Raw genomic sequence first — 10,255 nt, 5'->3', positions numbered from 1 at the left:
AAGACAAAGAAATAATTACTTTTACCAGTTTTAATAAGTCGTTATATAATTTGAGTCTATAATTCTTTTGGCTAGAATAATCTCGTGCTAGTAGTAATACGACCACCTATTTATGTAACGATGCATAATATTATATAAAGAAGTAAATAGGAATAGGTGTTTAACAAAAAAAAAGTACTTGAGTTGTTTTTCGAAAACACTAGGAACCGTACCCCCTACTCCCAAAACTCAAACTAGACCCTCTTGACAGTTCTAGGGTTTTTGTGTACTCTTTGTACACTGAATCAAACCATAACAAGAACTCCAATCATCTAATCAATCGACATGAATGTACATTCCAATCATTCTTAACAAATTTCTCTTTTTCTGTTTTTCTTTATTCTGATTTTTGACACCCCATGTTAATTTAAAAACTTATATTCTTCTTTGATTTTTTAATGTGTTTCAAACCAGAAAGGTAAATCCATCATGATGGAAAGCATTGGTAGCTCGGAAATTGATAATGATGAATATTGGCCACTTTCTGGAAAACCCTACGTTGATATAATTCTCACTAAGAGCGCCGTCAAACCTACCTACAGTTTGGTAACTCTCATTTTCCCCTCCACATTCTATATAAATCATTCCATTTTCAATATTTTCTTAAAGATGATTCTTTGTAGTAGTGACGATCATCCTTAATTAGAGTTCTCGTAATGAGTATGTTGTCTTTGTAAACTTTTTACACCAATGTGGACTTTTTGAGGTGGATCCAATTTATTGGGAATATGGGTATTGAATAGAGAAATGATTCTCTAGCCCTTTACAAAAAAAATTAGTTGTATGTCTTTTTTACGAAAGATTCTCAATTTCATACATAAGAGATCTTTATTTTTTAAACATAAAAGATTTAAAAAGGTTAATTTTTGTAAATAATTTTTTTTCAAGTTATAGAGATCTCATTTCCTCGGTATCGGATACCAAGTGAAAAAACACAAAAAAATATTATTTACAGTGTTGAATTTTAAGATTAGATGCCATAAGTTTTAGGCTTAAAGTTTAGGTTTTAATATATATATATATATATATATATATATATATATATAGTTGAAAGCTTTGTGTTCTTCTGGACTCGTGATTTTTATATTATTGAATTTCTTTGAATGTTTGACAGTACTTACCCAAAAAAATGAACAAAGAGCTTCCTTCTGCTGGAGTCCCTGTAGTTCTTACTTGTGATCGAAAGAAGTGGAATTTGTTTTACGGTGGAGCCAGATCTAGTTATAAATTTGTTAGCACTGGATGGAGGAAATTTGTGGATGGTAACAATTTGAAGGAAGGGGATGGACTTGTGTTTGAACTGTCAGAGTGCAGCACTAGCAAAATTGAATTCAGATTTCAGATTCTCAGAGGTGATTTTCCAGCTGAATTGATTCCTGAAGATGTGGAGGGTACAAACAGTGACAACCCAATAATACTTGGTTAAAAACTTATCAATTTCAGTAGTTTTAATTCAAAAAAAAAAAAACTTCTATCAGTTTTAATAGTTTGAATTTCCAAAAAAAAAAACCTTTATCAATACCAGTAATTTCATGTATGATGTATGTCTCATTTTATTGATATTGTTTTCTCATTTATGTGGTTTATCTATTGGCTCATATTTGATTATATCTCTCTGAAACTCCAGTGATGATGTTTTCATCCATTTTAATATGAGTGCAATTAAATTGCTGGCAACATTTAAATCGAAACTGAAATATCAAATTATATTAATTTCAAAATTGTACTTTAAATTGATATCTAATTATAACTCTGATACCTTATAGATCATTTTTACTGGCTAATTGGCTCGATATTAACGTGCAATTCATGCTCACATAAGTTAATTATATTAAAAGCATGAATACTCTTAGTAAGAAGAATGAGAAAGAAAATGTAGTGCTATTGTGCAGTTATTTGTAGTCGAATAGATAATTACATGAGAAATATATGAATAGAGTATAATTATTGTAAAGCTTATTTTTCCGATAGAGTTATTATAAGTTATTATTTTCATTGATAGAATTATTATTATTTTAATCTAATCTATCATCCTTGAATCAGGGTATTTTAAAACATTAGTCCATTATGTAATCACTATTTATCTTTCACATTAATCAATTTAGGACTTTGCATTCAATCAATTCTTTCTTATTTTAAAAATTATTTTTTAGGACTTTGCATTTAATTATGTAACATAATTAACAATAAAACAACACATCCACAATTAATCAGCAAGCTTAACACTCTGTTTGGATCATTGTTACCTATTGTTTCATAATGTACTGTATTGTATTATACTCTATTGTACTATACTATATGGTAGATACAATGTTTGGGTAGACTGTATTGTTTGTTGTTGTTTAATAACATTTTTATTGTTTGGTTTGATTGTATCGTACTGTATTGTAATTTATAAATTTACTAAAATATCCTTAATTATTCTAGGGTAGGAGGTTTGACTAGAATTAAATAATATATGGTAAAGGGTAAAAAAGTATTATGAAAATATTATTGCCATGATATAATTGAAAAAAGAAATTAAGTAACAATGGGAACACACCAAATCGGTTGTTCAATAAAATGAGGGGTTTTCATTGTTATGTAACAACGAAATTTAACAATACAATACAATACGTTTTAAGTAACAATCAAAACAAACATTGTAGGTATGGTAACGATACAATACAATACAATGGGTAACAATGATTCAAACAGAGTGTAAGCCTTATAACACATATCCTCTTCTTCGCGTAAAATATTGGGTATAATTTAGTCACACCATATTTTGATATTTTTGTTTATGAATTATAGTTTGCCAATTTCGTAAGATAATATAAGAATTTGATTATTTCTTTTTAAAATTTTTCACGACTTGTAAAATTCAAATTAGCCGAATTTCAATTGTTAAGTAGCGATGTTACTCCTCAATTTAAAATATTCAACGTGAATTTAAATTTAATCGGATTTCAATAGATATACGGATACATGGCAACCCAAAACCCTTTCTGTAAACTGGTTCGCCAGAACAAGAACTCCAATCATCTGATCAATCGACTATGGAGGTACATTCTCATCATTCTGTAACAAAGTTCTCTGATATTTTTTTCTTTATTTCGAATTTCGACAGCCCTGTAGATTTTAAAGCTTGCATGATTCTCTTGATATTTTCAGAGCAGATCATCCTTTGAACGTGTTTCAAACCACAAACATAGTTACTCCACCATGAAACAACCCGAGATTGAAAGCTCTGGAATTCCAGAAATCGACAATGGTGAATACTGGCCACTTTCTGGGAAACCCTATGTTGATTTGATTCTCACAAAGACCGGTGTCAAGCCCATCTACAGTATGGTAACTCCCGTTTTTTCCCCTTCCTCGCGCCCCTTTGTTAGTATCTGTTTAAAGATGATTCTTTGTAGGGTACTGAGTCGACTTTGTTATGGGATTTTCTGGTGAGGACTCAAATTTAGTTGGAACCCAATGTGGGTATTGATAACTGGTGGGTAGCAACCAAAAAAGAAGATTTTTTGTGGTGAATTCAAGATTAGATATGGCGGAGAAAAAAGTGGGAGCTCCTAAAGAAGGGTTAAAAATAAACTATGAAAAATGTAAAAATAAATAAATATATATAGTTATACTCAGACATAAGGTTCCATTTTTGGGTTCTTGTGGCTTTTATATTACTAAATTTCTTTGAATGTTTGACAGTATTTACCCAAGAAAATGACCAGTGAGCTTCCTTCTGCTGGAGCTCGTGCAGTCAGTGCAGTCCTTACTTGTGGTCAGAAGAAGTGGGATATGTTTTACGGTGGAGTCAAATCTGGTCACAAATTTAGCATTGAGTGGAGAAAATTTGTGGATGATAATAATCTGAAGGAGGGGGATGGACTTGTGTTTGAACTGTTAGAGTGCAGCGCTAGCAAAATCCATTTCAGAGTTCAGATTCTCAGAGGTGATTTCCCAGCTGAATTGAACCCTGAAGATGAGGAGGGTGCAAACAGTGACAACCCAATACTACTTGGTTAAAAGTACTCGATCTTCTTACTGTTGGAAGTCGTAGATTAATGACAAGATTTGGAACCGTATTTAGTCAGTTTTATTTTCTGCAAGATACATCTGCAGTTCTATTAACCTACCTCAGGTGGATGCAGTCTCGCTTTGCTTTAAAAGAGTCAACTTTCTAGTAGTTGTTTTGTGTATGTATTGTCTAAATTGTGACTCTATGGTTATCTTCTGGTTGTATCCTAAATATGGAATTTAGCAATTATGTTGACAATCACATGCCTGTTAACATGTCTTTATCTTCTGGTTGTGTCTTAAGTATGGAATTCAGCAATATGTTGACAATCACATGCCTGTTAACATGTCCATATAAGAAAATAATCATAATTTTTGTGTTTGAAATCCCTTCTTCTAATGCTTCTTCATCTTTTGTCTGTAGAACCTGTCGATAGTACTAGTTTTCTCTATTTTCCTCATCAGTATTGTATTCATCATGCAGAATCTTTCAAAGACTGTCAAGAAAATAACTTCATTCTCATTACTTTTACATGGTAGTTGATTTTCTTCTTCCTCTCCTCAACTGTTGAGGAAAGGGAGATTTCACAGAATTTCTGGATTCAGGTGATCAACCCTGTTTCGTAGTTTAGTTGAAGGGAGAGTAATACATAGAATCAAAAAAGATTCAACGATGAAAATATTCTCATTATAAACTCATCAAGGCTAGTGTTTTTACAAGAAATCTCTAGCCAACCTTCCTGCAAGAACTGGAAAGGTATAATTGCATCAGTCCTTCCAATCAAGCAAACGACCAACGATTGCCATCAAAGCAAGCAGTATAGACTATAGACTTGCAGGATCAAGTGGGAACTTGACAGATGACAGTATTTTAATATCTCATTGGAGGATTTACCTTTTGTAGAAGAAGCCAGCATAGCTTGTCAGCAAAACTTGTAACTTCCAACAGTCTTATTCCATCAAGTATCAACTTTCATCATTTCTTTCTGTGTATTCCTCTACAATTTTCAATTCACCTCTCTTCCCTAATCATGCAAAAGGTAGAGTATGCTTGCCTGCTTGGGTTTATTTTCTTGTCTCATCACCCCCATGATAGATGCATCTGTCCTGCCATTGTGTCAAAAGTTATACTTCTTTCCACCCTTTGGAAGAATGTTATGCTGGATTGCTGTTAATTGTGGCATGAGGTAGTGATTCCAATGGCATCTATCTTCGTATAGCCGTCACAAGTCAGTCCAGAAAGATAATTCCACTCAGGTTAATCTCATCCAATTTCGGTTCCTTTCCTGACTGTCATAGGCAGCTTTAGTTCTTAGGAAAAGCAGAAAACTAGATGCTACTCCCAATAAAGAGATGCATCCCCACCACATAAATGTCTGAATGTAACAGTTCCTACCCATGCAAACTTTTGATCCATCCAATACAAGCACTTGGTCTGGTTTCCCTAGGTTTGCTTCATAGACTATAGCTGCAAGAAGTCCATAGAGTAGTGATCCCAGAGGGATGTTGGTAATGAGAATGTTGTGATTGACTCCGGCACTGTTGGGGCCGAACAGCTCAGAGGTTATTGACACTGCTGCTGAAAATACAAAACCAGAGCTCAACCCAACTAATGCTGTGGCAGCACTCAATGCAGCTTTGCTTCCTGATAAAACAAGCAGAAAGAAGGCCAGTGGTGTAGGAATCAGTGCAAATGCAAGCCACGCGGTCCTTGCATAGTTCATCTTGCTGCATCCAAAAAACCATTTCAGCTGTCAGTTTTTTTCCTATGATGGTGATTAAGAACAGTAAATCTTGAAATACTTACTTGCGTAGAAAGTCTGGGGCGGCTGAAAGCAGGCGCCCGAAGAAGGAACATGCAGAATAGAGTGCAACAAAGAAGCTGATCTCCGATCTATATCCAAGTGACTCTGAAATTTGGCCTAGATTGTTGCTGTAAACAAGTACGAGTGTTCCCCCACAGAAATATGCTAGGTAATATAGCCAGAAATCCAACCTACACATGAGCAGACTTGCTGAATGTTCCTCTCCAAGCAGCAACAAACGATCTCTCAACAGAAAACTGCTAGTCCAACTTCCCTTCTCTTTTGAACCATCAGAATTTTCCATCCAAACATTCATACTTGAAGCCTCTTTCCAAATCAATTCATTGAGCATCTCAAGATCATCAGTATCATTGTCTTCAAGTGAAATATAATTAGGATGGAACAGTTCAGACCATTCTTCTGTGCAGATAACCCCTGGTGCAATCACCGGTAGGACCAGCAAGAACACTGCGCCAGCCAAGAGGATACGAGCTGTCTGTGCACTATATGAGACCGAGTTTAGAATTAAGAGATAAAGGCCGGTAAACACTGCTAGTATGGTAAGACAGCGGAAATTGAGATATTCTCTGTGAACAGAATCAGCACGAAGGGTTTGAGATCGAGGTTGCCAGAGGATTGGAAGAGCTGCAATTGATGTGACAAGGGGGACTAGGCCATTAAGAAGAAGGTACAGAGTGTCATCTTTGGAATTAATGGCATTGGCAATGAGGTTGTACAGGGCCGCACTTGCACCATTGAAACTTATGCTGAGGGACAATGCAATTGGCCTATTTACCGAGAAATGTTTGATGCACAACACATAGCATACTGTATTAAACCAGCAGATACTGCAGCCAGCCAGCACACACAACAGAAATACCTGCAAGATTTATCAGTGAAAGCTTGAGAACAGGATAGGATCCCAACGAAGTTTCAAGCGCAGTGAAGTAAAGAGCTGAAGAAAATAATCTTGTAATATCTTGAATTTCTGTAGTTTTCAATTTCAGTTGATTACAAAGGCATCTTTCTCAAGAACCACTTGAATCTTGAAGTTTTTTAAGATTTGGAAAGAAGTTTTCAAGCACCAAAATTTAACTGACTAGAATGGAAGGTGATGGAGGATAAAATGTTCTCCTTGGAGGCAGTCCCTGTATAGTTGTTAACAGAAAGACCTTTCACCTAATGAGAATCCTCATAAATGATAAATTAAGTTAATTTGCCTTCTACATATCATTTAACTTCACTTGATGGACATTCTTGGTTTATTTTAGAGGAGATTATTTGATTAGTACTTCAAAGGGGGTTGTCCAAAAGTCATTTCTAGATCTAATAAAGTTTGCTAATTTCTTGTGGTAGCTCCAACAACTGTCAACCACTAGTCCACCAAATAATCCAGAGAGAAGAAATTGTTACAGAGAAAGAAGCAAGCAATGAATATACAGAGAACAGCAAAAAAATGGATTAAGTTCCCAAATTTCATTTCCAATCAAGAAAAGAGAGGTGAGAGAAGAAACTGACCAAGAAATAAGGCAAAAAGATGATTCTTTGAATGACAAGCCATTGAAGGCCATACCCAACAAGTCCCATGAAAGCAGCAATGAGAAGAACAACCCATAATGGGAAATACATAAGAGAGACCCCAGAACACCACCCAAATGCTTTCCCAAAATCTGAAGCCATAGACAGATAATTGAGCTGCACTTGTGAAATTCCAAGAACAGATTTCAAATCAGAGGAATAAGAGGAGAAGTCGAAATTCGTCCCTGTAAATGCTTGAATCCATGTGCTTGCTATCAATATCATCCATTTACTTGATTGCTCCATAAATCTTTTTCTTCTTTTTTTGGGTTTATATTTTTGAGTCATGGGGGATACATATATGTATTTATTGAAAAAGGGGTTTTCTTGTGGGGGTAATCTTGAAAGCAAAGAAGAGGTAATCATTTTAGTTGTGCATGTTTAAGGGTGGTTGGTAAGAGGAGGGAGGTTAGAGGTTTTTCAGGTCCTACCCACAAGGTTATGGATAAAGATTTGCTAAAAAAAATAATATTTTGAGCCACCATAATAAAAAAATATTAGCTCTGTCATAATAAATCGTGTTTGTAAATTTTAAATGATGAACTTATATGGCTCAATAAGTATTTAACGCCGTTGTTAGAAATAAATTTTTTTTGGTGATTCACCTAGGTTTCACCTAAAACGAAGGATGTGAAATTTCAGAAATTTAATCTAAGTGTAAAATACTTTTAATTGATTAAAAAATAGATATGAATTAGTTTATGTAGGTTGAAGTTGTTAAAATTATTTGATATGGTTGGAGTGACTCTTAGCTTAATTATAATAAAAAGAATTGGCGTTGAGGTAGATTAACCATCAACTCACATTTTGATAACAATATTAAATGTGATCTCGTGCATCATGTGTGGATGATTTGCTCTATAGTTAAATAATGAGTTTTTAACCTAATTATAAAAAGGTGAATTAATAAGACGTTTGATTTTCTCAAGAATAAAATTTATGATAATAATTTATTTTGACAAATGATCATGATTTTCTTTTAAAAAGATATAAATGCATTTTATCTAACCAATCGAAGTGGTTGATAAATCTTCTTGGATCCTTCATACATGATACATACATATAACTTATATGGCTGGGATGAGCTTATTCATAAGAAATGAGGTACGTAATATGTTATAATAGTTCGCTCAATGCAAGTTGGTAGGATATTGGTGCCATCTATTGTTGCAATTTATTTTGTAGCGTGAAAATATGCTTTAGATGTATATATAAGTTAACATAAGACATGATCAAATCATCTCAATCTACTTTCTCTTAATTTATCCTCAATGATTGTTACTCGCATTTTTTATCCAAAGTGATTTTTCTATCATTTTTTATTTTACTATTTTTTGGTATATCAACAAAGATTAAAAAAAATATTAATTATTTTTAAACAAGCTACGAGTTGTGAATTAGCCCACTTAAAAATCAATATTTTTAGCGTGACTTCTCGAATTATCTAAAAAAAAATCATATTTGTGGTCTTCATAGGTAGGAAGTCCTCCCTCCAAATATATACGTAATCGTTACATTATTAGTTTTTAGTAAATATTTATAATTTTAAATAATAGTCCTAAAAATATTGTATGTCCTTATCTTTGATAAGTTTTAAGTTATATTTTCGTTTGATTTTTCGATGTTACTTATTTTTTAATCTTTGAAATGATTGTTTGATTTTGTAACATATCATACCTAGGAACGACTATAAAGAGTTTAAAATATGGAAAGATTGATTTTTGGAAAGAATAAGGAAGTTTGGAAATTGTCTAAGTTAAGAAAGTTTTGGCCATTTTCAAACGGCCATAACTCCTAGCTCAGGAGGAGTTAGGAGCAGCTCTTGATATGTTTGGAAAGCCCTTGGAGAGATCTTTCCAACGCCGCCAAGATTGCACGATTTCGACATCGTATGAGTGAGATATGCCTTCCGGAAGTTAGGTTGTTGGATCGAGGAAAGTTTCAATCCAGATTTAGGGAAAGGCAAAGTAGTTTTTTCCCTAATTAATTTCCTAATTCGTTTTTAGGGATTTATAGGGGTAAAAACAGAACTTAATTCAGTTTTGAAAAGTTAGAATACGCTTAGGGCTTGGAGAAGAGAGAAAGAAAGAAAGAACGGGAGAAGAAGGCAAGAATTAGCCAAGATCAGTCAAGATTTGCGAGTGGAGTTCACCGGGGGTGATCCCTATTAAGGTATGTGAGATTTCTTTCGTGTTGGGTTAGTTCACCCCACACACTAACTTGTTTCAATTCAGCGAAATTGGAGCTGTTTGAATGTTAAGAAAGTGAAGTTCTTGAAGAACATTGTTGAATTGTTGTGGGTTGATTGTTGAATGCCTAGTGTTGAATTGATTCATGTTTTGGGGTTGTTTTTGCGTAGTTAGATTGGTTGTATATTGAGGATACAATTGATCCTAGGAGTTTGGGGAAAGTATCACGGAAGTTTGGAGGGTTTAGAGATGAAAAACGGAGGAGAAAAGTCAAGAACACCTGGGTACAGGGGTTGGGGCGTCGCGCCTCTCAGCGCGCCCCAAAATGTTCTCTGAGGTTTGGCCTCTGGCGCGTCGCCCCAGCCAGAGCGCCCCAAAATGTTCTCTGAGGTTTTGTCTCGGGGATTTGGTTTTGAAGAGAAGAAGCAGTGGAACCACACCTCTTTAGTTTATTTTCTGTCTTTGGATGGAACAGACAAGTAGATTAAGAAATGATGGAACCACACCTCTTCAGTTATTTGCTGTCTTTGGCTGGAAGGCAAGTATACAATTGAAGTCCTTTCATTGGGGAAACGATGTATGATCCAAATGATTTTCCACCCCTCCTTCTTTTGCTGATTACTCAGATTTATTTGGAGATGAATT

At 34.5% G+C, this 10,255-nt stretch overlaps 3 protein-coding genes across 5 annotated transcripts in view; 2 read left to right on the top strand and 1 right to left on the bottom strand.

The window, feature by feature from the left end:
• LOC107061910 (B3 domain-containing protein Os04g0386900-like) overlaps positions 1 to 1,465 on the top strand; it is a 5,639-nt gene extending 4,174 nt beyond the window's left edge. Inside the window, exons 2-3 of the mRNA XM_015311905.1 lie at positions 454 to 585; positions 1,154 to 1,465. Of these exons, the coding sequence (XP_015167391.1) occupies positions 454 to 585; positions 1,154 to 1,465 (444 nt within the window). The remainder of the gene's footprint in view (positions 1 to 453; positions 586 to 1,153) is intronic.
• Positions 1,466 to 3,005: 1,540 nt separating this feature from the next.
• LOC102587947 (B3 domain-containing protein Os06g0112300-like) lies at positions 3,006 to 4,322 on the top strand. Of its 2 annotated transcripts, none has more exons than XM_015311918.1 (3): positions 3,006 to 3,083; positions 3,198 to 3,372; positions 3,730 to 4,322. In XM_015311918.1, the coding sequence occupies exons 1-3, from the start codon at positions 3,007 to 3,009 to the stop codon at positions 4,045 to 4,047; spliced, it is 570 nt and encodes a 189-aa protein (XP_015167404.1). In that variant the 5' UTR covers position 3,006; the 3' UTR covers positions 4,048 to 4,322. The 2 variants fall into 2 exon arrangements, with proteins under 2 accessions (XP_015167404.1, XP_006354559.1); XM_006354497.2 differs by having other exon boundaries at positions 3,193 to 3,372.
• Positions 4,323 to 4,536: 214 nt separating this feature from the next.
• On the bottom strand, positions 4,537 to 7,857 carry LOC102587626 (protein NUCLEAR FUSION DEFECTIVE 4-like). Of its 2 annotated transcripts, XR_001474310.1 has the most exons (4): positions 7,362 to 7,857; positions 5,846 to 6,723; positions 4,934 to 5,766; positions 4,537 to 4,787 (listed from the first exon to the last, which is right to left on the bottom strand). XR_001474310.1 is itself a non-coding variant. In XM_006354496.2 (3 exons), the coding sequence occupies exons 1-3, from the start codon at positions 7,785 to 7,787 to the stop codon at positions 5,292 to 5,294; spliced, it is 1,779 nt and encodes a 592-aa protein (XP_006354558.2). In that variant the 5' UTR covers positions 7,788 to 7,857; the 3' UTR covers positions 4,537 to 5,291. The 2 variants fall into 2 exon arrangements, 1 of the variants encoding a protein (XP_006354558.2); XM_006354496.2 differs by having other exon boundaries at positions 4,537 to 5,766.
• Positions 7,858 to 10,255: the final 2,398 nt, after the last annotated feature.

Source organism: Solanum tuberosum, unplaced genomic scaffold (genome assembly GCF_000226075.1).
Source record: "Solanum tuberosum cultivar DM 1-3 516 R44 unplaced genomic scaffold, SolTub_3.0 scf00173, whole genome shotgun sequence".
Lineage (NCBI taxonomy): Eukaryota > Viridiplantae > Streptophyta > Magnoliopsida > Solanales > Solanaceae > Solanum > Solanum tuberosum.
This window is presented reverse-complemented; position numbering and strand designations above follow the sequence as displayed.

What these genes read in the sequence shown, in the direction of transcription:
- LOC102587626 (XM_006354496.2), bottom strand. Translation starts at nt 7,787, where the DNA reads ATGATTACCTCTTCTTTGCTTTCAAGATTACCCCCACAAGAAAACCCC. An exon ending in TCTTTTTGCCTTATTTCTTG is followed by an intron (nt 6,724 to 7,361) that starts GTCAGTTTCTTC and finishes TAAATCTTGCAG; the next exon opens with GTATTTCTGTTGTGTGTGCT. An exon ending in GCCCCAGACTTTCTACGCAA is followed by an intron (nt 5,767 to 5,845) that starts GTAAGTATTTCA and finishes TTTTGGATGCAG; the next exon opens with CAAGATGAACTATGCAAGGA.
- LOC102587947 (XM_015311918.1), top strand. Translation starts at nt 3,007, where the DNA reads ATGGCAACCCAAAACCCTTTCTGTAAACTGGTTCGCCAGAACAAGAAC. An exon ending in CTGATCAATCGACTATGGAG is followed by an intron (nt 3,084 to 3,197) that starts GTACATTCTCAT and finishes TTTTCAGAGCAG; the next exon opens with ATCATCCTTTGAACGTGTTT. An exon ending in TCAAGCCCATCTACAGTATG is followed by an intron (nt 3,373 to 3,729) that starts GTAACTCCCGTT and finishes AATGTTTGACAG; the next exon opens with TATTTACCCAAGAAAATGAC.